Below are 25,937 nucleotides of genomic sequence, written 5' to 3' on the forward strand. Positions count from 1 at the left end.
CAAAAACGGAGATCAGCTTTGAACATTCTCTGAACGGACCAAAAAACCAGTTTAATCATACAAAGCTTAATTTGCAAGACTAACTTGACCTGGGTAATTTCTTGCTTATGCCTCTGGAAATCATAAGCGAGGCTCGAACTGTTTCTTAAGGTTGACATGAGGTGACTACTGACCAATTCCCTGTCATTTAAGAAAATTCTAATATTATAACCAATCCCCGTGAAGAACAGTCACTGCTTTCTCGCTATATAAGCTGCTTTATAACATACTCTTGAGCCTCTTTTCCGTGTTTTGGTTTGAGTGCTCCCAATTTGCAAACTGTCTGACGTGTGCACAATAAACTTTTACTGATTACTGGTTTGGTGATTCATTCGCTTTACTTCTATCATTTCTGAGCTTCTGACAATATCTTTGTGGAGAGATCTGCCAGATGCCTTGACCAAGTGATCCAACTTGGGAGCACGGATAAAAGAACACTGTGCCTTCTCGTGGAAATACACATCACCTCCCATTTTCCTATTAAAATGTTTAACCTGAATCTAATTATGAGGAAACGACTCGATAAATCCAAATTGATAAAGTCTACAAGACAACTGGCCTGGACTTTTCAAATATGTCAAAGCTACGAAAGATTTTGAAAAAGTGGAAGTTCTAGTAGATAAAAGGAGTTTCTAGAGAGGCACGGTGTTAAACCGAGCGGGTGAATCTTGGATAGATCCTGAATTTTCAAAGACGTGTGTGTGCACGTGTGCAATTGTATGACATTTTGAGACAATAAAAGAAATTTATTTATTTTATTTTTTTATAAGAGTTGAGGATACTATGGCTTGCCCATGTCCTCTTTTTTTTTTTTAAGATTTTATTTATTTATTTGACAGAGAGAGACACAGAGAGAGAGGGAACACAGCAGGGGGAGTGGGAGAGGAAGAAGCGGGCTTCCCGCGGAGCAGGGAGCCCGATGCGGGGCTCGATCCCAAGACTCTGGGATCATTACCCAAGCCGAAGGCAGACGCTTAACGACTGAGCCACCCGGGTGCCCATAGATATGTTTTTTTTTTTTGAGACAATAAAGGAAATTTAAATATAGACGGTATGTTGAATGATATGACAGAAAAGGTATTCAATTTCTTGCATGTGATAATAGTGAGATATTTAGGGGTAAAGCAGCATTGCATGCAACTTTCAAAGGTTGGGGGGGAACCTATATAGTGAGAGAGGACGCAAATGTGAAATGCATTGAATGAAGGGTATACTGTTCATAGTACTATTCTTTTTTTTTTTTTAAAGATTTTATTTATTTATTTGAGAGGGAGAGAGAGAGAATGAGAGATAGAGAGCACGAGAGGGAAGAAGGTCAGAGGGAGAAGCAGACTCCCCGCCGAGCAGGGAGCCTGACGTGGGACTCGATCCTGGGACTCCAGGATCATGACCCGAGCCGAAGGCAGTCGCCTAACCAACTGAGCCACCCAGGCGCCCCCATAGTACTATTCTTGCAACTCTTCGGTCGGTTCGTAAATTTTTTCAAACTAAAAAGCTGGGATTAAAAAAAAAGCGAGTGTTAAAAAAAAAAAAAAAAAAGCGAGTGTTTCCTTCCTCTGCGGACGTTCACGTGGCCATAGGGAAACAGCACTCTGAGAAGCCTACAGTTCCGAGGCTCTCGGTGCATTTTCTAAAGTTTCTCTTTCACTGCGGAGCCGGGATCCGAAGCCATGGGGGAGGCATCACCTAGTTCCCACAGCTCCCACCCTTGTCCGCCGGGAGCGGCTACTCAGTGCCCGGGTCCCTCCGAGGCCAGCCAGTCGCCGGCTGCCATGGGCGTGACCGCGGCCGGGGCGGCCAATGGGAGCCGCGGAGGGGGCGTGGCCGCGCGGTGAGGGGTGGGCGGGGCCGCGCGCCAGCTCCTGAGCCGCCCCGCTGCTCAGCAGCCTTTTTTCCAGCTCCGGTGCCGGCTAGCTTCGGGTGCAGCGGGGCGCGGTAGCAGGACTGGCGGAGCCGTCGCCGCCGGGTAAGTGTCTGACCACCGGGCCGCGGTCGCGCTGGCAGCTCTGTGCCTGCTCCGGGTCGCCCCTCTGCCGGCCCGCCCCCCTTTCGCCGCGGCGTCCGGAACCGGTCGGCGTGGGACTCCCTGCCCGGCCGCGGCCAGTGCTGCGCCTCGGGTCGGCCTCGGCCGGGGATGGGACTGCAGTCGGATTGCGGCCCGGGAGAGCGCCGACGCGGCGGGGCGTGCTCGGGGGCTGCCGCTGCTCCCCGGTTCCCGTGCGGAGCCCGGCTCCCTGGGGTTCGAGGTTCCGGGGCTGGGTCGCGCTCTTCCGCCAGGGGCGCCGGCAGCAGGGGCGCCGGCTCCAGGGACTCAATCACTTGGCGGCGAGGGGTGACTTATGTCCCAGCGTCACAGGTCCCAAGTGTGAGGCCCGTGTGGGTGGCATCTCAGCGTGTGCGCCCCGGCCCCCACGGTGTGTTTTTCCTGCCTCTGTATCCCTCCCACTCGCGGTTTATTCAGAGTGCGCTACCCCGGTCCCCAAGAGCTTCCTACTCTGGGAGAGGGCACACTGTACTCGGAATTGCTCCTGGGACACGCCAGGTTGGCTCACGTTTGTAGGGACGGGTGCACTTCATTTGCTTGGAAGGTTAATGTAGCTCTGGATTTTAGCGTCTTTCCAGGTGTTAAGTTCATGTAAAGCATTTGCAGTGTTCAGCATTGTTGCTCCTGGGCAAGAATAGCAGAAGAGTGTTGGGACTGTCCTACGGATTCTAGATTCATCTTCCTCAGGTAGTGAAAAAAATTGAAAGGCGTGAATTTTGGTCTTGGCTTTGCCTCTGCCAAGTTTTGTGGTCGTGGGCTCAATTAATTCGTATGAAATGAGGAATGACTTCTAAGATTCCTTTTAAATTCCCCGTTTCATAAGTCTGTGATGAGCTTATTTTCTATACTGTACCTTTAAAGAGAATGGGAAATAAGAGTCTGTGAAAGGCAGACATATGGGGAACAAAGATTTAAGAGGTCACAGAAGTTTAGAGACAGTGATTCCAGTTTTAAGACTGCAGACTGAAAAGGAAACACAAGTAAATTCGAAAGAACTTATCGAGAATTAAATATATAACAGAAACTTGGAAAGCTTCCCGAAGTTCCAGAAGCAATTACTGTACTATATTTTACCTCTCTTTGCAGCTGTGCAAATGAGGTAAAGAGAAAATAAGTACTGAGTAAGAGAAAATATAGGAGAGAGGCTATGGTACATATCCTAAGTGTAGGGAGAGCCTTTTGGAATCCTTAATTAATATAGACATTTCCACTCAGGAAACACTTAAAAAAAATAGGTGGAAAGTTTTTGTTTCCTTTGCAGGAAAATCATACATTTATTCCGAATGTGCAGAATTTCGACACTACCACCTGCTAATATTTTTTAACAACCTTTGGAAAATAGTGTCTGGCTTTGTAGTACATAGAGGAAAGATCATGTGTTCCCTCAGGGAGACTTTAGTTTGCAGACTTTGTAACTGTGTGACGGAAAAGTCACTTTTCCTCTCTCAGGTTGTCTTTCCTCAATTGTGAAATGTGGCTAATGGTACCTATTTCATAGGGTTGTAAGGATTAAATAAAATCCTTAATGTGGAAAATGTATAGCAATGCCTGACATACAAGATATTCAATAATGATGGCTGTGGTTATTAGCATTGTGTTTATAACGCAGCAGAGAGGTGGTACCCAGGTTTAGTCTGGCTAGAGGGTTGACCTAAAGAGGAGTGCAAAGTGGGAAGTGATCCACAGGCACTGCTATCCCTGACACTGGAGTTTTTGCAAAGTTATAATCCCTTCCCTGGATCTCAGGCTGAGATGTCGTCCAGACACTAGTGACTGCTAAGGACACTGATCTCCCTGACTGTGTTGGCCTGTCATTCTTGGGACTTGAGTAGAGTTGGGATTTTCCCAAAAAATGGTGCTAGGAGGTTAATGTGTGTGAGAAAAACCCCTCTAAAGAGCACTCCAAAACAAAGAAATGGTTCGGTTTACTGAACAGATTTCAGCTTGAGATAGCTGGAGCCCTGTCTCAGCCTGCTGTGGCCAGCATGGCATACTGGACATAATGTCTCCTATTGCAGCCTTAGCTGGAAGCTTTTCTTGTTTGCATGTTTGACCGACTACTGATACTCTCTGGTAGTTAGCTAAAGTTTTCTTTCTTTTCTTTTCTTTCTTTCTTTTTATCTACTTGTCAGAGAGAGCACAAGCAGGGGGAGCGGCAGGCCCCGCGCCAAGCAGGGAGCCCGATGCAGGACTCGATCCCAGGACCCTGGGATCATGACCTGAGCCAAAGGCAGATGTTTAACCGACTGAGCCACCCAGGTGTCCCTAAAGTATTCTTTCTTTGACCCAGCAAACATTAACCTGGGAAGGTGGGCAGTAGGCTTAACTGCTCAATAATCTAGTCCTAGCGTTGGGAAAGGAAAAGAGAGGAGCCCGAAGTTAATTTTTACCCTATTCCTATCTAACTTTTAAAAGTTGTAATTGAATAGAAGGTACTTTCGTACAGTTTAACCAGGGATGCAGGAATGGACCCTCATTTGTGGAAGATGAGTTTATGGTGGTGGTACATCTGAATTGGGACAAATGGGTGTGTGCTCCATCCACTTGATTCAAACCCTGGGGGAGGCAATTCCACACAGTTTTGAGCTCTAGTTGAATATTTGCATTCGAACCCAGAACTTTTGGGTTTTGATCTAACTGAAAAGTTAATATCAAAACTGACAAGATAGGGGCGCCTGGGTGGCTCAGTTGGTTAAGTGTCTGATTTGGCTCAGGATCCTGGCTCAGGTCGTGATCCCTCCCCGGGGTCCCGGCCAGGTGTCTGCTCAGCGGGGAGCCTGCTTCTCCTTCTCCTCCCTCTGCCCCTCCCACCCCCACTTGTGCTTGCCCACTCGCTGGCTCTCTGTCGCTTTCTCTCAAAATCTTAAAAATAAAATCTTAAAAAAAGAAAAAAAACTGACAGAAGACAAAGTCACCAAAAGTAGCCATTAAAACTAAGCTATTAGGGGCGCCTGGGTGGCTCAGTTGGTTAAGCGTCCACCTTCGGCTTAGGTCATGGTCCCCGGGTCCTGGGATGGAGCCCAAAAGGCTCAGGTCATGGTCGGACTCCCTGCTCAGCGGAGAGCCTGCTTCTCCCTCTCCCACTCCCCCTGCTTGTGTTTCTGCTCTATCTCTGTCAAATAAATAAATAAAATCTTAAAGAAAAACCCAAAAAACAAAACAAAACAAAAAACAAAAACTAAGCTAGTAAAACAAATAAGTAGTGGCAGGAAACCAGAGAGTTAATCAGTGAGATGGCATGAGGCCATATGGCAATAGAGTCTTTAAAAAATATTTTGTTTTAGGGGCGCCTGGGTGGCTCAGTTGGTTAAGCGACTGCCTTCGGCTCAGGTCATGATCCTGGAGTCCCGGGATCAAGTCCTGCATCGGGCTCCCTGCTTAGCAGGGAGTCTGCTTCTCCCTCCGGCCCTCCCCTCTCATGCTCTCTCTCAAACAAATAAATAAATCTTTAAAAAAAAAAAAGGCAAGAATATTAAAAAAAATAAAATAAAAAATATTTTGTTTTGTTTTTAAATTAGAGATCAGTTATGATTCCATTTCCCATAAAGTTTTGCTGACATTTTGCAGGAAAGCGTGTGTGTGTGTGTCTTTATATATGCAGACACATATATATTTCTCTCTCTCTCTATAGAGAGAGAGAGACACACACGCATATGTATGTGTAGAAAAAAAGTCACTACTAAATAAGATGAGTAAGAAGGAGGGTCAACTCTAATATCATCTCTGAGAATTAAGTACTTAAAATGGGAATTTAAGTGGTAAGTATTTCCAAGGTATGAATTGGCCACCACATATTTAACTCACTGATTTACAGTAACAGTACAGATGCTTGTGATGTCCCTGAGATCCTCATTCCATAGGTGGGACCCTAATGTCTATACTTTTCCGAAGCTCTGTAGTCAGGTTAGGAACTATTAATAAGGGGTCCTATGTGCCACACAGATGCTTAATGCTTACATAGTATCACAAGAAAATAAGAACCAGATGGAAGCCACAGGGAGGGGGCGGTGGGGAATCAACTGGGTAATCGTTTTCTTTTGAGATATTTTGGAACCAGATAGAGGTGGTGGTGGTACGACATCCTGTGTGAAGTGCCACTGAATTGTTCACCAAAATGGCTTATTTTATATGTGTGAATTTCACCACTGTGAACAACTGCAAAAATTTATTTGAACACTATCATTGTATACTGTGTATTGGAAAAATAAATTATTGCTGTTTAGATTGACTGTCTACCTTCTGAATATTATATTCTCTCAAGACTTTTAAATTAAGCATATTTGTTGTTGTTTATAAGATGCAGCTTATCAGTACTACCTTTTCGAAGCTGCTTCGTAATAGTTTCTCCTTAATTAAAACACCATCACTCCTTTATGATCACATACAGCTTCAGGTGGTGGCAGAAAGAACACTGTATTTGGAATTAGAACCCCTGGGTTGGAGGCCCAATTCTGCCCCATCAGCTGTGTGGCCTTGGGCACGGCACCTTGCTGAGACTCCATTTCCTAGTCTGTTTTTCTGTCTTCCTATCCCAAACTTGTTGGGGGATCCACTGAAATCATTTGTATCAGACACTTTTCTAATGGTAAATTATAGTGCTTCCACAGGTCACTGTTACGTAGTTATTGCTTTGTTTTTTTTACCTTGAATTCAGCAGAATCCAAAAGTAGATTAAGGAAGGTACTAGCAGACAGTTAATGAATTATTGGATTTATTATTAATGTGTTTTGACAGTCTATATAACTTATAGTATTAATCATTATATTATGAATCTCATAAGGCTAAGAATTAGTTATGTACAGATATTATTAAACGTTTGGAAGGATGATAGGGAGCTGAGATGATTTTTTGGGGGCAGGGCTTGTTCTTGGTCCTGAAACACATAAAGCAAATGAAGATTTTTCAGATTCCATGCTCATAGAGGTTCCATACTCACTTGTGACCAGTCTGAATTCGGTTAATGTCTGTAAATGAGAATAGCCACTGGTAGATGTATTTAGAATCTCCTTTGGGTTCCTTGTGTTTTTTCTTAGTTTAAACAAGCCCCTGGGCCTTGTTGCAAACTGACATTTTTGGCAGTAATGACTTGTGGCAGGCCTTTCTTGAGAAATGTAGTCTTGAGAAACTCCTGAAACATGCAGAGTCAAAACCCTGGGTGTATTGCTCACCAATAATGACTATAATAAATTAGAAATTTTATTTCAAACCACAATAATTATGGCTGATAGTATATATGCAAATGTTTGTTAATTTGCATGTTTCTCCTGTTAATGGGCAGATTTACCAACTGAAAGTGCATAAAACTGAACAATGTGTAATGAATATGGGGGACCTGGTGTGGCAGGTGTGTAAATACTTCTCACGGCATGTGAGCACCTTTTAGGTGAAAGGAAGATGGAAGACAATTGTTGAGTGTCTGTTTTGTGCTAGTTTAAAACTGTGTATTTAATCCCCACAATATGGCGCCTGGGTGGCTTAGTCCTTAGGTGTCTGCCTTCGGCTCAGGTCATGATCCTGGGGTCCTGGGATCGAGTCCTGCATCGGGCTCCCTGCTCCGCGGGAAGCCTGCTTCTCCCTCTCCCACTCCCCCTGCTTGTGTTCCCTCTCTCGCTGTGTCTCTCTCTGTCAAAAAAGAAAATAAAATCTTAAAAAAAAAAAAATCCCCACAATAGGAGTAAAAGCTAGGCATTTTATTTAGCTTAGCCAATAAAAGTATAGGCTCCACCACTAATTGGTTGTGTTGGCTGCTTGGATGGTGAGGATGTTGATGAAGACAAAGCCTAGGGGTTAATAGGCACTTCCCTAGGAGGGATGCCACCTCATTCCTTTGTACCAAGCTGCTTCCCAGCTATTAATGGCATATGGATAAGAAGAGAAAACAGACATTTATAGAGTGTGAACTAGAAGTACATTTTGGTACTTTTAAGTAATTATCATTTTACCTTAGTACACGGGATTGCAACATTTTTTTTTTTGCTCTAGTGCACCTGAGGGACTCACTAAGACAGTGGCAAACTAATGGCAAATATTTGTTGAGTGAAAATGGATTTTAGATAAAACGGACTACCCAGAAAATAGCCTCCATTGTGCTCCACTAAATACATTCACCGTATCACTGGATCAGCATATTGCATTATTTGAGGCCTGAATGAGATTTAAGGCAAGTGATAAAGTGAGGTTTGCTTTATGAAGCTGAGGCTCCCCTGGGGAATTGGGGTGGGGGTGGGGGGCGTTGTTCACCGGTAGCATCTGATGGCACTCTCCGAATGGAACACAAGTTTAAAGAAGAAACTGCTTGTGCACAGAGTTACAACTTTGACATGCCTTCCTTTTGTGTCCAGGAAAAACCCTATCGGAGGCTATGTTTCTCTGATCCAGGACAAGGGACCGTGGTGAAGATGTCGGCCCTCAACTGGAAGCCCTTTGTGTACGGAGGGCTGGCCTCCATTACAGCGGAATGCGGTAAGGAGCCCGAGGGGCCGACTCAGGTCACTTGCTTGCTGCTCGGGATGTCGGGATGTCGATGAGAAGTTAAGGTCGCTGTTTGGTGTTTGATGTGACTGTGGTTCAAGCACAGCACGTGAGAGCATGAAATGTTAATCTCAGATTTCAAAATTGCCTTCTTTTGGTATGTTTTTCCAACACAGAGTCATTTTGGCTGCCTAGCCGTTTAGAGTTCAAAGTTCAGTGTGGAGAAAGTGGAACCTGTTAATCAAACAGAAGGTTTATCAGTCATTTTTAGATCACATCTGTCCCTACGCTCCTTTGTCCTTTCCCCCACTTTGCCCCTGTTAGCGCCTGGGGCCGTAGAGAGTTGGGAGGAGCTCCCAGGTCCTCCCCTGCCCATTAGCCATACCTACCGTATTTGTGACTTCCTCCTCAGTGGAGTGCCACATCAGATCCCGGTTATCTTTGTCTATTTCCTGGCATAATTCACTCAACAAATCCTCACTGAGCAGCTGCCAAGTGCCAGGTGCCGGGCTGGACACGTCTTGTGCTTCCAGGGCTCGGTCACTGCTGTCCTGGGACAGGGGCTGCCCCTGAGGAGCCAGTGAGGAGCAGGGCTGAGGGGTGAAGGCGCGGGAACCACCCACCCACTTGGTTGCCCGTGTGGGTGGGCTCTCCCATTGCCACGGTGGATCAAGTGTGCTGACAGTGAGTGTTACATATTTGGGTGGACTCTCCGTGGGGCACTGGATTAAACATTTTTAGCTGCGTGAACAGATTTGCTTTTAGACTGCAGGACACAAAGTGAGACACTCCTTTGGAAAATGAACTTCTCTTTCTTTGTTCATATTGAACCTGATTTTAGCTTTCACAGATGCAAAGAACAGTAACATATTTTAAAATTTCCTGTTTGTGTAAATCATTCTGTGTACCTGTGTTTCACAGCAGTGCAGCCTCTCAGATCCTAGGTAGAGTAGGATGAGAACTACATAAAAACGTAAAGAAAGGAAAATAGGTTTATGCATCTCTGGGGTCTTTTTAATCTTTTGGTTCCTAATTTTTTTTAAATAGAGAAAAGATTGCAAAGTATCTGCTATTTTTTAATAACATTTCTTAGTTTACATTGTAGTTGAAATGTTTCCTCAGTGATAGATCACCATGTATCCTTTATTTAGTGGAATTTCTTCTTACCAAGTGAAATATTTCTTTTTAAAAAAATTTTAAGGTACTTTTCCAATTGACTTAACGAAGACACGGCTCCAGATTCAAGGCCAGACAAATGATGCAAACTTTAAAGAAATCAGATATCGAGGAATGTTGCATGCGTTAGTGCAGATAGGCAGAGAAGAAGGGCTGAAAGCTCTGTACTCAGGGTAAGTAGACCTTTGTGTTTTATTTGACTATTGACCTTCCAAATGAATAGACTGAAAACTAAGGCTTCATAGAGAAAAAGTAGAAATTTGAGATATATTTGAAAAGAGCAAGTAGTTTGCAGATTTTTCGTTTTTCATTTCAGCTTTATTTTCTATGTATCTTTTATGTAATGAGCGTTGTGGTGAAAGTATGTTTTTATTATATTCAAATATAGATAATAATGCAAAAATTACATTTGTTTCCAAAAAACATTCCATAATTCACTGGTGTTTCACTCTGGAAAAAGCCCTTCCCCTTGGCTATTCTGAATTACTGAGGTTTTTGCTGTAAGGAAAATGACAGAGTATCCTCTGTGGGTAAGGGCTGTGAACAACTTTTCTTGAATCCAACGTTGAGTGAACAGCGTGAGGGTGCGGGATGGGAAAGTGAGTATGGCAGGTGCCTACGTCAGCCCGAGTCCCCGCAGAAAACAGAACTCGCTGGGGTGGTTTCAGTGAGGAGACCTTAATGAAGGCACTGCTTAAGGGCCAGGGGAACAAAGGAGGGATATTGAGGTACCAAGAAACTATCCAGGTGAGAAGTTGGTACCAACCCTAGAACCAAGAGAACAAGGACGGGAATGGCGTTAGCAGAGCCTGTTAAGACTGGAGCCTTGAAGGAGCGAACAGTCGTTGTGGGGGGATGCTTTGGTAGTGCCCAGGGAGAGGAGGATCCCTCTTCCTCCTGCCTCCCTCCATCCCATCGTCTACTGGTGGAATCCACCTGGAAGTCAGCTGGCAGGGGAACCTGAATGACGTAATCCGTGGGCACCACCCTCTCGGCGCGCAGAGCATCACAGAGAAGGTTAAAAGACTGGATCTGGGCGGACAGATGGGGATCAGCAAGCAACACACGGTCGTGAAGGAGCTGTCATTTAGTGGGGACAGCAGACGTGGGAACGGGGGACACAGCGGCGTCTGATGATGAGTACTAGAATCTGGTGGAGGCAGGGCGTCAAGCCCAGAGTGTGGGGACAGGAAAGAGGGTGGGTTTCAGGAAGGCTGCTTGATGTAGGCAGCGCCCGGTCCGAGCTTGCAGGATCAAGAAGAGTGAGTTAGCCAGGTGAAGTTAGGAGGGAACTGTATATTTATACAGAGCCAGTAGAATGTGCAAGAAAGCACAGTACATTCTACGAACTGCAAGTAATTCGGCGTGGGTATAGCGTGGGGGCTGGTGAGCAGTAAGAGCTGGGGTTGCAGCCGTAATGAGGGGTCAGGACATGGACAGCCTCGGGACGGGCCAAGCATCCTGACCTCGTCCGCTACACCATTGGTCCCAAATCTGGGCCTCACAGCCCTCCCACCCACCCGTCACCAAAGGTTTTTGTTTTTCACTTGGGCCACTCTTTCAGCTATGAGAAATTGCACACACAAACCTGGGATTCCATTTTCTTGCAAAAAGTCAACATCTGGGCCCACATTCGTTCACTTAGGATAATAGGAGCAGGCATCAAGGAGGCCTTCTCTGGTTTCCTGAAACCTCAGCCTCTCACGCGGTGTATGTGTGTGCAGTTGGACCCAGCCTGCGTCAGTCACTTAAGGCCTCCGCCTGGCACCTGTAGGCTCTTGAGTTTGCTATGCCCGTGGCGGACCGAAGCTACTGGGGGGCTGTAAGTGCGAGACTGACAAGATAGGGTTTCCATGGTGAAGAGAAGCTGTCCTGTCGTGGGGAGACGGGATGAAAGACTGATGACACTGGAAACAGGCTGTCGCGCCAGGAGCAGGACCTGAACAGAGGTGCTGTGTTGGGGACAGAGAGAAAGAAGACAGGCTGTTTAGGGCGTAGGGTTGACGTATTATGGGACCTAACATATGAGGGGGTGTGGAGGAAGCAGGGGACAAGGCTAACGTCTCGATTTCTGGTTTGGGCCAAAGCGTAGATGGAGCTTCCATTCCCCGGTCTGGGAAACAGAGGCGAGCTGACTGGTTGGAACGGGAGGATAGTGAGTTCCGTGTGGGACTCTGGATCCGGAGGTGGGCTGGGGATAGGACATGCGCATTGAGAAATCTACCGAGCAGTTGGAAATGCATCGTTGCATCCGTGTTGGAAGCAGGAATTAGGCGTCCCGAGTCTCTGACAGTGGTGGAAGCATGGGAATGTGTGGAGAGTGGGGAGAGAAGGAAGCACGGGATGGAATTCTGGGGACCCCCCCAGATGACAGAAGGAGGAGGCTGTGGAGAAGAGGAAACAAACAGGAGAGGGGGATGTTACGGAGCTCAGGGAGGAGGTAGCTGCATGGAGGACAGAGGGTGGCCAGTAGCAAATACCACAGAGAGGTTGTGTAAGGTACTAAGTGGAACGCATCATTTAGTTTAGTGACAGAGTTGTCAGCGGGTCACCTCAACTGAGGCAGTTTTGATGGAGAGAGGGGGAGGGAAGGCAGACGGCATTTCGAGAAGAGGTGGGAAGTGCAGGAACAGCGGACATAACTGCCCCAGGGTGGCTCTGGTGTCCCGAAGGCTAAGAGAGGGAGAGGAAATGACGGAACAGCGCCTCCGACGAGGTGGGAGATGAGCTCCAGAGCAGCAGTGGAAGAATGCTAGATGCTTGCCGAGGGCAGATTTCACCGGGCGCTTTGTCCCGAGCAAGGAGAGCCTTTTCCCTTGAACACCGGTGAGCAAGTTAGAACTCCACATGCACTTAACTTTTCATTAAGGATAACTACAAGGGGTTGAGCTTTCACTTCGTGAACTAATAATTGGCACAAATTTAACTGAACCCAGCTATATTTTTGTTGGATCTTGAATTGTGAGAAATCTGGTTTAGCGTAGTTTGATTGTGGAAGGTACACGTGGTTGCGTGTGTGTGTGTGTGTGTGTGTGTGTCTTCTAGAGGGTTTAAAGTGATTTTTAGGATTTCTTTGTCCTTTTGTACGTTGGTTTGACAGGATTGCCCCTGCGATGTTACGCCAGGCTTCCTATGGCACTATCAAGATAGGCATTTACCAGAGCTTGAAGCGGCTGTTTGTTGAACACCCAGAAGGTGAGTGGGGAATCTCTTTTCCACTTGTGGACAGGAGGTGGGGGGGTTGTGTGTCTTTCTAGTCAAGGCGAGATCAGATTTTCTTGAGCCTGATTGTGACTTTACTACTGCTGAGAAGAACTCTGGATGTAAAGTCTGAATGAATGGTGCTTAAAGCACATCGTTCTTAGCTGAAGTGACAGTTAAAAGAGCAATCTTAACAACTTTTTAGTTATCCTCATCTCCAAAACACCCAGACTAGAGGGTGTGTTATTGTAGTTCGAGCCAACTTAAAAATTCTAAAATCAGGAATTATAACCTGTTTTTCAGGAAAGCAGTGAATACCCTTCTTAGTATTAAGAACTGAATTCTAATACTCTATTGCTAGTTGACTCTGTGACTTTGCTTTAATCCGTAGAACTTTTTTTTTTACAATGGGATGAGCACTAGTCAGCTGTTATGTGAGAGTGGTCAACAGGAGGAGCTAAGATGCTTTAGCACTTCAGTATATTTCACATTAAATAAATACAGTGTGCTTTAAAACTTTTATCTTCTCGGTATCTCCTAGGAGTGTATCTTTTTTTTCTTTTTTAAGATTTATTTATTTGAGAGAGCGAGCATGCACACGCATGAGTGGGGGGAAGGACAGGTAGAAAGAATCTCAAGCAGACTCCCCGCTGAACATGGACCCTGACATGGGCTCGATCCCAGGACCTTTAGATCATAACCTGAGCCAAAATCAAGAGTTGGACGCTTAACCAAACTGAGCCACCTAGGGGCCCCGGGAGTGTATCTTTTTTATTCTCCTGTGGGATATGCCTCCTCGTAATTACTACAGTGGTCTGCATTTACACACACAAAAGTGAATTGGTACATAGTTGTTCACTTTGCATGATAATTCACATTCCTTTCTTGGATATCAAGTCATTTTGCTAGGCAAAATCCTGTTAAGCCAGCAAAATTCCTGATATTTTAAAAATTGCTTGATTCAGGGCTGCCTAGCTGGCTCAGTCAGTAGAACATGCGACTCTTGATCTTAGGGTCATAAGTTCAAGACCTGTATTGGGTATAGAGATTACTTAAAAAAAAAAAAATCTTTAAAAAATTGCTTTATTCATAAAATAGAAATTTTACTATTCTCTGAAGATGTACAAGTGGCATGTACGAGTTACACCTATATTTGAGCGACTGATATGAAGAGCTCTGTGTATACGAAAAGTTGAATAATATGTGTTTGTTTATAGATGAAACTCTACTGATAAATGTGGTGTGTGGAATTCTCTCTGGAGTTGTATCCTCAACCATCGCTAATCCAACTGATGTTTTGAAAGTAAGCAGTACGATCCATATCTTATAGGCATACCCCACATTTTCTTACTGAGAACAACATTCAGATAATGAAAAGCTGCAAATATAACATACACTATATGTGTGAACTTGTTTATGATTTAAGTGCCATGAAGACTCTAACTTAGAAACATCCACTGGATGGATTTCCCGCTGATACGGAGGAACTCCAAAGTAGAGCTCATTGTGGAGACAAGGTTTTTGGCGATTAAGCAGAAAAAAAATTTGGGCTTGGATACATTTGAATTTAATTTTTCATTGAAAATCTTCCAGGTTTTATTGGTTCATTAAAAATGGATGGGCTGCAAGTTCTACACAAATCTGTTCACTCATGATCATTTCTGAACATGTGATGTTATCTGTTAACTTGATTTTAGGAAATACCAATGGAAATATTTCCTTACCACAGTTAGACATATCGCATTGGATGACCTTTTTGCCGATACCAGAGATACGGCCTCCTTAGATCCTTTCTGGAAAAAGATAAGGAAATAAACTAATTAAACAAAATAGAAATTAGGCAGGACTTACTTTTTCTTTTCTTTTTTTAATTTTTATTTATTTGAGGGAGAGAGAATGAGAGAGAGAGAGAGAGCATGAGCAGTGGGGAGAGGGAGAAGCAGACTCCCAGCTGAGCAGGGAGCCTGATGCGGGGCTCAGTCCCAGGACTCGGGATCATGACCTGAGCCGAAGGCAGATGCTTAACCGACTGAGCCACCCAGGCACCCAGGATTTGCTTTTTCAATGCTCTGAGGATGTTTGTCTCTGTCCCTCCCTCTCCTTATTTGTTCCTATTAGTTAACCAGTGTTCACTGCTTCTACCTTCTACCAGTTGATGTACTACATGCTTAGAATCCAAAAATGAGTAAGATAAGGACCCTGCCCTCAGAGCCTTCACTCTAATAGGAGATTGTGACAAACATCAGCGGTATGTGGAGCACACTACACCTCTGCACAGTGAAGGTGCAGCACATGTGAAGGTGCTTTTGCTAGGATTTTGTTGGGGAAAAGTGGAGAAAAATATCCATATGCCTCTTAATACCTTAAACATTTGTCGGGGCTTCATAGAAAGGCAGTTCCTGTAGTTTGGTTTATTTTCCCATGTTAGCATGGCAGTAACACTGTCTTTTAGAAGTTAGAGATAATTGCTTTCTAAACAAAAATAAGGTACCAATTTTTAGTGAGAAAACCCTTTAAAAAATGTAGAGAGCTACATCAAACATTATTTTTATGTTGGAATCTCGGTCATATGAATTCCACAGCCGTTGTCAAGTTTATTTGTAAGTTCAAGTGTAACAGACTGTGACGGGCATCATGTGGTCATCTCGTGCTCAGCTCGCCTGCATACCTTTGGGTTCAGCTGGTTGGAAATAGTAGTGGCTTGAAGTAACTACTTTAAGAAATATGCTTGTCCATGCTTAGTGCTGCCAAGTGTGCTGGATACTCTTTATCAATTATGTGAAATCTCAGGATACCATCACATTCTCTTTTCCTGTTCAGTAACTTACAAGGAAATATGTCATTTTCTTTCCTTTTCAAAAGACTACTTTTAAAAATCCATCTTTTGATTCCAAAGTGCCTCAGAACCAATCCTTATGAATGTTAAATCCTTATAAATCCTACAAAGGGCGTTTTAAACTAGCATTACAGTCCTGTTTATACTGCGAGTCTTTCAGTGGTTAGTAAACAACAGATTGAATGATTTTCCGAAGTCTACATTTGGAGAGAAATGTGCTTTCCTTCTCATGTTCATCTTTAAAATAACCTCTAGATACGGATGCAAGCACAAAGCAGCACCTTTCAAGGTGGAATGATAGGCAACTTCATTAACATTTACCAGCAAGAGGGAGCAAGGGGACTGTGGAAGGTAAGTCCGCAAAACAGAGCCAACTTCCTTACTTAGTTCTTCCCCGTTTTCCTTCTTTGAATTTATTTTTCCTATTTCCATCCTCTTATTTAATCCGAATGTCAAAATGGTGTACGGGAAGAAGAGTGACGTCCACCCTCGAAGTTTCTTTCTTAATTTCATTACCTGTGAAATGGGAATACAAAGAATATGTCATAGTTTTAAAGTGCCTTTTGACTAATTCATGCATAAGAAAATCTGTGAAGATTGAGCACTTTTTCGTTTGTTTACTTGAAAAAAAGGGGAAGGGTTTTCTAGGTTATAGTTATGCTGGATTTTTTGATCTGTGGGGTTTCCTGGTCCTTAAGTGAAGACCTTTAATAGGCAGGCGCTGGTATGGAGTGCTGTTCCCTGGTAATCTAGTCACCTGTCAGTTCACAGAATAGACCCTAAAGGTCATCCAGCAGAGTGCTCTCAGTATGTACTAGGAAACCAGAGCCTCTGTGAGGCGACTTGGCCTGGCCAGGGTCTGGCCAAGGTCATACAGTTAGTGCCAGATCAGAACTGGGCATGGGAGCTTCTGAGTTCTTTACCCTCTGGTCTTTTCTACTCTGTCACTCTGTAGTTTTTTTCAAGGCCTGTTCCGTGGAGAGCTGTCTGAATCTTGGTTATTCGTATTTTTACCCAGGGCGTGTCCCTTACGGCCCAGAGGGCTGCCATCGTTGTCGGCGTGGAGCTTCCGGTCTATGACCTCACCAAGAAGCATCTGATTCTCTCGGGCCTAATGGGAGACACTGTGTATACCCACTTGCTGTATGTTTAGAGATTTTAAAAAAATGATATTTTAGGGATACATGAGTTCAGGGTGGCAATTTGCTATAAATATATAGAAATTTTAAAGTTTTATTATAAAAGTATTCTCATATTTGAAAAATTACAATTCAGAAGTGAACCAAGAAAAAGTAAAAGTCCTTATCTGTTTACATAGGTAACCATGGTCAACAGCTTGGTTTTTAGGCACATGCAAATATGTCTATAAACGTATATTATGTGTACATGTTACACAAGCAAGATCATGCTTAACATTCTCTTACTTTTTATTTATATTATTTCAATTTTTTAGCTTTATTGAGGTATAACTGACAAACTTGTGAGCTATTTAAAGCGTATGACATATGATTTGATACGCATACACAATGTGAAAGGATCTGCCCCCCCAAGTTCATTAACATATCCATTACCTCGCATATTTATCCTTTTGTGTGTGTGTGTGAAAACATTTAACTTGTACTCTCTTAGCAAATTTCAGTTATATGATAGTGTTATCAGCTATAGTCACCCTGTTATATGTTAAATCCTCAGACCTTGTTCATTTTATTTTATTTATTTATTTATTTATTTATTTTTTAAAGATTTTATTTATTTATTTGAGAGAGCGAGAATGAGAGAGAGAGCACATGAGGGGGGGAGGGTCAGAGGGAGAAGCAGACTCCCTGCTGAGCAGGGAGCCTGATGTGGGACTCGATCCCGGGACTCTAGGATCATGACCCGAGCTGAAGGCAGTCGCTTAACCAACTAAGCCACCCAGGCGCCCAGACCTTGTTCATTTTAGAGCTGAAGGTTTATGCCCCTTTACCAACCTCTTCCGATTTCCCCCATCCCTCACCCCCTGCAACACTCTTCTGCTCTGTTTCTACGGGTTCTGTTTTTTGTTTATAGATTCCACATATAAGTGGTACCATGCAGTATTTGCTGTTCTTACTTGCTTTTTTAAATTTAATAATATATTCCAAATATCTTTCCATGTCAGTACAAACAAATTTCATGTATTTTTAAATAGCTGCGGGTTAATATGGATGTATCATGGTTTCATCCACTGAGGCGTGATTTTGCCCCTCAAGGGACCTTTGGCAATTTCTGGAGACTCTTCTGATTGTTAGGATTGGGGAGTACTGTTGGCACCTGCTGGGTGGAGGCCAGCAGCTTACAGTGCACAGGTCAGCCCCCCACAACAGAGACTTGCCTGGTCCCAAAATATTAGGAGTGTGGAAGTTGAGAAACCCTGCCCGGAGCTGATTGATACCAAGTGTGGTCTTAGTCTTGTGAGACTGAAAGTTTCGTAGACCCGGAGACCCCTGGGGGGCATTACAGTGAGACATCTTTTTCTCTGCTCTCCAAGAGTGGTACGGTTGTGATGGGGCTAAAATTACTCTGAGTCCTGCTTATAGCAAATAGATGCAATAGATCGTCGTTGGAGGACATTCCTTCATGTTTCTATGATTCTTTGACATTCTGGAACCTCAAAGGTATTCTTAGTCGGGGCCGGAATTTGTAAGCCACTGTAATGAGTGCCATATTTAAGAAGTTTGTGCAGCGCTCTAGTGATGGACCTTCTCCTGGAACCCTTTCCTCTTGTTACATGTCACTTTGGCGTCATTTGGGAGGAGGCTGCTTCCTGCTTCTGATGGTGGTGGTTGCGGCTCAGTGGTGGCAAACTGTTTGTTTTTCCCTTGGTATCTTTTTTCATAGCTCAAGCTTCACCTGTGGTCTGGCTGGGGCGCTGGCCTCCAACCCCGTCGATGTTGTGAGGACACGGATGATGAATCAGAGAGTCCTTCGGGACGGCAGGTGTTCTGGCTACACAGGTACCCTGGACTGCTTGTTACAGGTGAGCGTGGATGTGCCCCTGGGCAGGGTCCTGAGGTCCTTTCCCAGCTCCTTAGTTTACTTGTCCCCCCCGAAGAGTTTTCTTATCACGAAAAACACAAGGGGTAGAGCAAGACAAACCTGTGGGTTTGTCACTTGTGATTGTGTCACTTTGGTCAAGGTACAGATTCTATACCTCAGTTTCCTCGTAAGTGAAATGGGACAATAATAGCACGTATGTCATAGAGTTATTGTAAAAAATTGAGATGCCTACAAAACAGTGTAGTGCTTGGATTCATGTGTAGTAAGCCTTGTTAGTATAATTAATAATAATAAGGGACACTTATGAAATAAGCAAATTTATTTTACTTAATCTTCAATATTCTAGTGGTTTGTTTCAGTCATTGAAACTGCCCCCCAAATATGTGTGTGTGTGTGTGTGTGTGTGTGTGTGTGTGTGTGTGTGTGTGTGTGAATATAGACATATTCACACGCACACTTATTTGTATACATCTATTTAACCGGAGAAGTAACTAAATTTTGAGGGCTATTATAACGAACATGAATGATGCTCTAAAGCCCTGGGATAGTACCCATTTTGGGCCACATTGGGGCTAACTTTGATAAATACAGAATCTAGATGAATCTTTAGAAATGAAAGTGTATTTCCTTTATACCGTGGCTCTGCTGTAAAGGTAGAGAAAATAGTCAGATTTTCTGCCATTCAGTGGAGCTGTGTCTCCTTCCAAAGTGTATCTCCCTCCTCCCAAGTCCTACTGGAACGAATCTCATTCATTCGGACGTCTCTCAGAAGAACACATCACTTTTACTGTAATTTTCAGTTTAAACAGTGGGGCCTCCTGTTCATGAGGGGATGCAAGTCCGCAGCTGTCTCCCCGACTAGATTGCCGGCAGCCGAGGATCCGGGCCCCCTTTGCTGTTCCTGCCCTCTGGCGTGATGCTGGCACAGCCTAGATTTCAGGGGCTGCTTCAGCGGAGCAGAGATGCATGTTTTTCCACCCAGTGACGTGAAGTAGCGGTGGCCCGAATTAGGTCTTTACCACCACTGCTTCCCTTCTTTATTTCCCACCTGCTTGGGAGTGCATGGGGCCGGGAGGCAAGAGACGCCAGTTGGGAGGCAGTCTCACTTCTCGCTCCTCCAGCGGCCGTCTGCCTGCTTGGGCATGGGCTGGTTTGACGCGGAGCCTTTGGCTTCTCCCATGCAGAATCCGTTAAAGAACAAAAAGAGGCAGAGGGCAGTGAGGTTTTAAAGTCTTTTCAAACAGGATTTTATTTTTAAGAAAAATAGATCGTTCAGTCTGGCTACTAATGAATTATGAACGCATTTGACCTAATTGGAAAGTTGGAAGTTAACTTGTCCCCCTCCCCCCCCCCCACCGTAGACATGGAAGAATGAAGGGTTTTTTGCTCTGTATAAAGGATTTTGGCCAAATTGGTTGAGACTTGGTCCTTGGAATATCATTGTATCCTTTTTTGTCGCAGTACATCTGAAAAAAGATGTAGCTAAAAGAAGATTGTATAAACTGTCATATTATTAATGATAATTTAGAAGTGGCTTTTTGTTCTTTTGAGTTCCTCTGATTCTAAGAAATAATGATTCAGTTTCTATCTCAGCGGGTATAAAATCTCTGTGCTGGGCTATATGACTCTTGGTTTAGTGCTGGTGTTATTGAAAGGGACTGACATCAATACAGATTTCTATTCAGACTCAGTTTTCGAAGCTGAGAATACTTACGAGTAGAGAGAGAGACAGGGATTGATTTGATATCCCTAGCCACCCTTGGGAAAGATGCGGTTTGGCAGCAGTATTCTAGAATGCTTATTTTAGAGAGTGCCTGCAGATAAACAGGAATTAGCTCCTGAGTTATTGGGCCGATTAGCACAGTTTCCTGTATGCCAAAGTGGTGGGGAGGAAAGAAGCGACGGTTCACTAGACACGGAAGGGCAGAATTATCAAGAAGGGAATGTGGTTTTCACCATCCCCGTTTCTCTTTATCTGCCCCTCCCCGCTGCTGAAGGCCTGCCTCACCGTGACCCTTGGGGAGAGCTTCCCAGGGCTTGCTGTCTTTCTGTTTCACACAGAATTCACTGTTCTGGAAAGTCTGCCCACCACAGCGGTCGCCAGAGCTATTCAGGGGGGATGTCATCTTCGAAGAGGCTCTGGGAGCTGATGTGAGGGGACTTAGAGATCTCCGCTGTGGTGGTTCTGTTCCAGGCTGACCTTGGGAAGGCTAATGGGAAGATCTTTTGAGGTGGGTAAGGATGGAGCCCCTCATGTTCAATCCTGTCCAAGGCACGTGGTCTGCCCAGACATATCTGTTAAATGTGCTGTCTGTGAGTCTGTTTTTATGTGTCCATGTTGTTAAGACAGCATCTTCTTTGTCAGCCTTAACCAGTAACTGCAGTTCTTTGTGACATATGAGCAGTTGAAGAAACTGGATTTGTGACAAGTCAAGGCTGCCTGAGACAGCGCTCTGCAAACGCTCCCTTTCCGAAACAATAAAGCTTCCTGCGTGTCACGCTGCTTCTCACTGCTTGGTTCATCACAGATTCTGAAGCGTGAGCAACAGATGAAGATGGGGTTAGTTCTGGTTGCTGTGTGTGGTCAGCTGTGCCTCAGATGTTTCATGCTAGAAACGAACATCCGAACACTAGTCCTTACCATGCAAGTGCCCTTCGACTCCACGACCACATGTGGAACGCATGTTTCTTGCTAAAGAAAACTTGCGAGGAGATCAGGAACTGTGTGTCGTTTTCTTCAGGGGAGAGGAGCCCCTGTTGTGTCTCAGCTCACAGCTGAGAATGCCGGACTGCTCTGGAGAAGCTCATAGGAGCCATGGATTGGAGCCTCCAAGAGGGTGTTATTGTTCCTGAACTTGTGGGGACTGTCACTTCTTGTCAGCTGAAGAAATTTCACAACCTTTCAACTTCAGGTGTAAACAGTGCAGGAAATAGATCCTTGGAATACTGCACTGCTTTATAATTTCCGATTTTGGCAGGATCCTTCACTTACAGTAAGTGATTTTCAGCCTTTGAAGGCTTGACCTTTGTGAAGAGTTGTTACAAAGTATTGATCTCTAAACCCGTGACCGTGTGATGTGTTGGCTTTGAACATGGCAGGATCCACGTTGATGGAAGATCTTTGAGGCAGCTGGGGTTCAGTCTTAGGTAATGTTAGCACTTTACTCCCAATTTTTAGCAAAGTTTATTATACCAGTCTGTAAAATGGGGATAACAACCTCTCTTGATGTTGAGGGTCAAATGAAGACAAGAGTAGCTGGTAGTACCTGCCTGGAGGGTAGGCGTTGTACCTCAGCCGTGCTGTCGTCCCGCCAGAATCCCGGCATCAACGGGCTGGTGTACAGAAGAGAGTGGTTTCATGACAGGATTCTCACTGGAATCCCCAGCAAAGGCCCTCGCCAAAGGCCTTGTGAAAAGAGAGAACACAGTCTAAGTTACAGCTTTATTATGTTTTCCTTTAGCAAGATGTTGCGAGTGAATAGAAGAGTTGATTTTTCCAGATTTTTCAGTTTTTACTTTAGTTAAGGTTATGTCTATTAAGATATGTCCTGTCTCGGACTTCCTGTTTGGTTTTGGATGGAAAACACTTGCTTGAAATTTTAGAAACTATCTCTTTAGTGCTGCACCTGTTTTCCAGTTTCGGGAAGAGGCATATAGTCTCTTCCTTTCTTTCTCCAAGGACAACAAAAATCATTTTCCCTCTTCTTTCTTGCCTTCATCTTGTTCTTTTCAGAATAAAAAGTGACTCCAAGAACCTGAAGAACTTTTACACTTCTAGAAAACAGCCCAGAGAAGGGGACATAGCTACTTGGGTACCTTTGGTTCTACCGTTTGAGAACATTGAATACACACTGACGGGGCCTCTGGGGTGGACCCTTCTTGCAGTATTAGGCAGGCAGGTTTCCAGTTTGTTCTTGCCATGGGTCACCACCTCCCTTGAACCCAGAATCGAAGGCGTGTGGGTTTTTTGGGGGGATCGAGCCGTTTTCCTGCCAATCACATTCATGTTGCTTCTTTATATTAATGTCTACTTTAAAAAAGATTTTGTGAGGCAGAATTGTTATTTCCAAACTAGAGACAAAGTCATTAAAAAGAGAAAGGAAGGAGTGGTGGAGTGGCGTCTAGGTGTTAATTGATTAAAGACTTAGTTGAAAGTCCAGCTCCCGGGGCCCACTCTAGATGTGACTGCAGAGCTGAGCTCACTTGGGCCCTGCTCCTGGTACTGAACTGTATTTTTAGACGGAGATTTTTTTTTTCCTTCCTACCAAAACATTCCATTAACCTGGTCATGGCTTTCTCAGAAAGGCTTTCACTTTTGAGTTCCTTGAGTTTAGAGGATTACTTTTTAAGAACCACTTTTTTTTTTAATGAAGAAAACATATTTTTTAAGTGTACATATAATTTCTAAAACAGTAGAAGCAAGTCCATTTTGAAGACCACGTAAAGAGTCAGCGTTCATTGTATCAATTTATTCAAATTATGTACATGTTCATACCAGGATGAAAAGAAGCTCAAACCTCACTATAAAACTTGATCATGTTTTTAAGACAAAAATGGAGTCTTTCTCCAGTGTCGACTTATTAAACATGTTCTGTAGAACAGGATCTTAACCTGTTCTGGTTTTTCTGCTTCCTGAAGGAGTTCATGCAAGAGAGAACTTAAGGACTTGGAGACCCAGTCCCCTTATTTTTGGGGGTGTGACTGCAAGTCCCCCACCCCCTTGGATATTGCTTAAATGTGGCAAAAGGACTTTTAGCCTTTATGACTAAAATGAAGATAATGGATTTTGTTTGCTTGTGGGTTTGTGTAATCATCGATGCTGAATGTTGCTGATCTGTGATATAAAAATGGCTCCTGTTCTCTGTATTTATTCATGAGCTAGAAATAGTATGTATTATGTAAAGACTATACATTTTTCATAAGCCTTTATAACTCAAGCTCTTTATTTAAGCATTGTTGGACTATGTGGCATAAACCTTGTTCATTGTTTAATAAACTAGAATAATACATAATGATCCAAATGATTTGTGGTTATTTTGGATAGAGACCTTTAAACAAAGACAAGCTTCAAAGAGTCCAGAAGGTTGGAGTAGAAATACATGGGACTTGTAAAGGTGGCTACAGACATTTCTCCTCATGGAGAAGTTGTTGGGGTCATCTTTTTATTTTTATTTTTTTAATTTTAAGATAATCTCTACACCCAATGTGGGGCTCGAACTTATAACCTGAGATCAAGAGGTTCATGCGCTACTTCCTGAGTCAGCCAGGCGCCCCAGGATCATCATCTTAATTGCCTGGACACCTGTGTCACGTCCCACTGTATGAAATCCTCTGTAGCCCAGTAGAGGCCAGTGACTTTGATTCATGGACTGGCTCGGAAAGGTCCCTCGGAGATGCAGAACACCAGGGTGATGACATGAGTGCCTTGTGCCTTCAGGTTCCCTCAGTCCTTTCAGTGTTTGGTGTCGGCTAGAGACAGGGGCTGGGATGTTTTGTTAACTGTGGATCAGGCAAAGGCACCTTTGGTTGGCATAGAAGAGCCAGGGGATGACACGCAAGCTAGGTCATTAATTTTTTCGCTGAAAAATATTTTTGGGGCGCCTGGCTGGCTCAGTCAGTGGAGCATGTGACTCTTGATCTCAGGGTCATGAGTTCAGGCCCCACATTGGGCATAAAGCTTACTTAAACAAAAATTAAAATTAAAAAATAAAACCTCATCCATAAGATTATAAAAAACATATCTTTTTTCTTCTAGGTGGCTGTCTTATTAACATTTGAATTAAACATGGTGGTTTATTGAAAAAAAGAGAGTTGGGGAAAAAGGGTCACTTTCTCAGTTCTCTTCCCTGAGAGATTAAATGATGTACAGGATTGACTTCACATGAAGGTTAGTGAGAACCACTGGCTCCTGGCATTTCTCAAAGGCATGTGGACAGTAGAACCCTCATGCACATTATGGTACCTGTTAAGACACATTTGGCTTTTATTCCAGGTGATTTATTTCTAAACTGGCAGCTGGGAAAATAGGACACTAAATTTTTGGTAGATTATAACTAGATCCATTCTGAATTAAAACATAGGAATACAAGACAAGGGAAGTGTGTATAAATAGGTTTCTTGAAAGCTTGATGCAAATAATAGAATGAAGAGCAAAAAAAACCTGGAAACTACCTATATGTCTGTATGTCCCCTGCTTAAATAATAATCCATACAGTGGCTTACTATGTTGCTCTTGAGAAGAAGGAGTTAGATCTCAGCCTACTGACTTGGAATGATGTCCATGATAGGTTATTAAGTAGGAAAAAGTTAAGATGCAGGCTCCTGTGTATACCATGGACTCAGTTCTTAGGGAAAAAAGCAAACTTAACGTTTGTAGGGAATGGATTTAAAGGGTGTGTATTAGAGTTCTCCAGAGAAACAGAACCAGCAGGGTGTGTCTGTGTCTGCGTGTGTATACATAAATGATTTATTTTAAGAGATAGGCTCATGCAGCTGTGGGGGATTGGCAAGTCAAATCAGGAGAGCAGGCCAGCCGACTGAAAACTCAGGATTTCTGTTATGGTCTTTTTTTTTTATTTTATTTTTTAAAGATTTTATATATTTATTTGACAGAGAGAGGGAACACAAGCAGGGGGAGTGGGAGAGGGAGAAGCAGGCTTCCCGCTGAGCAGGAAGCCTGATGTGGGGTTCAATCCCAGGACCCTGGGATCATGACCTGAGCCAAAGGGAGACACCTAATGACTGAGCCACCCAGGCGCCCCTCTGTTACAGTCTTGAAGTAGAATTTCTTCAGAAAACCTCAGTTTTTTTTTTCCTCTTGAAGCCTTTAACTGATTAGACAGGGCCCACCATATCATGGAGTGTAATCTTAAAGTTAACTGATTATGGGTGGTACTCACATCTACAAAATATCTTCACAGCGACATCTGGTGTTTGCCATATGATGACACCATAGCCTAGCCAAGTTGACACAAAATTTGACCATCATAGGGTAGAAAGAATTAGAAATATTTTCCTTATACATAATTAATAGGTTTTGGTTTCTCAAAAGCCTGTATTTTGTAATTTAAAACAAGATATTAACTCCAAATGCAAAAAGGACTAGCTTGGGATACAGATGTCCAATTTATGGCAAGTGGGGGAAAGTGGGAG

The 25,937-nt window shown here is 43.8% G+C and overlaps 1 protein-coding gene across 3 annotated transcripts; it reads left to right on the forward strand.

Annotated features, from left to right (window-relative positions):
• Positions 1 to 1,909: 1,909 nt before the first annotated feature.
• Positions 1,910 to 25,937, forward strand: SLC25A30 (solute carrier family 25 member 30). Of its 3 annotated transcripts, XR_003209007.2 has the most exons (12): positions 1,935 to 2,005; positions 8,066 to 8,243; positions 8,425 to 8,545; positions 9,756 to 9,903; positions 12,831 to 12,925; positions 14,149 to 14,234; positions 16,023 to 16,118; positions 16,786 to 16,910; positions 18,627 to 18,765; positions 20,147 to 20,227; positions 21,170 to 21,778; positions 24,541 to 25,937. XR_003209007.2 is itself a non-coding variant. In XM_025874853.2 (11 exons), exons 2-11 carry the CDS (start codon positions 8,232 to 8,234, stop codon positions 21,209 to 21,211), a joined length of 945 nt encoding a protein of 314 aa, XP_025730638.1. In that variant the 5' UTR covers positions 1,935 to 2,005; positions 8,066 to 8,231; the 3' UTR covers positions 21,212 to 23,806. The 3 variants fall into 3 exon arrangements, 2 of the variants coding, with proteins under 2 accessions (XP_025730639.1, XP_025730638.1); XM_025874853.2 differs by lacking the exon at positions 24,541 to 25,937 and having other exon boundaries at positions 21,170 to 23,806; XM_025874854.2 differs by lacking the exons at positions 8,066 to 8,243; positions 24,541 to 25,937 and having other exon boundaries at positions 1,910 to 2,005; positions 21,170 to 23,806.

The sequence above is a fragment of the Callorhinus ursinus genome, unplaced genomic scaffold (assembly GCF_003265705.2).
Source record: "Callorhinus ursinus isolate GAN/ISIS: 27379988/994484 unplaced genomic scaffold, GSC_fseal_2.0 scaffold7, whole genome shotgun sequence".
Classification (NCBI taxonomy): Eukaryota; Metazoa; Chordata; class Mammalia; order Carnivora; family Otariidae; genus Callorhinus; species Callorhinus ursinus.

Excerpts from the sequence above, each read along its gene's own strand:
- SLC25A30 (XM_025874853.2), top strand. Across the intron at positions 14,235-16,022 it reads ATCCAACTGATGTTTTGAAA|ATACGGATGCAAGCACAAAG; the intron begins GTAAGCAGTACG and ends AATAACCTCTAG. Across the intron at positions 20,228-21,169 it reads TTGGTCCTTGGAATATCATT|TTCTTTGTGACATATGAGCA; the intron begins GTATCCTTTTTT and ends CAGTAACTGCAG.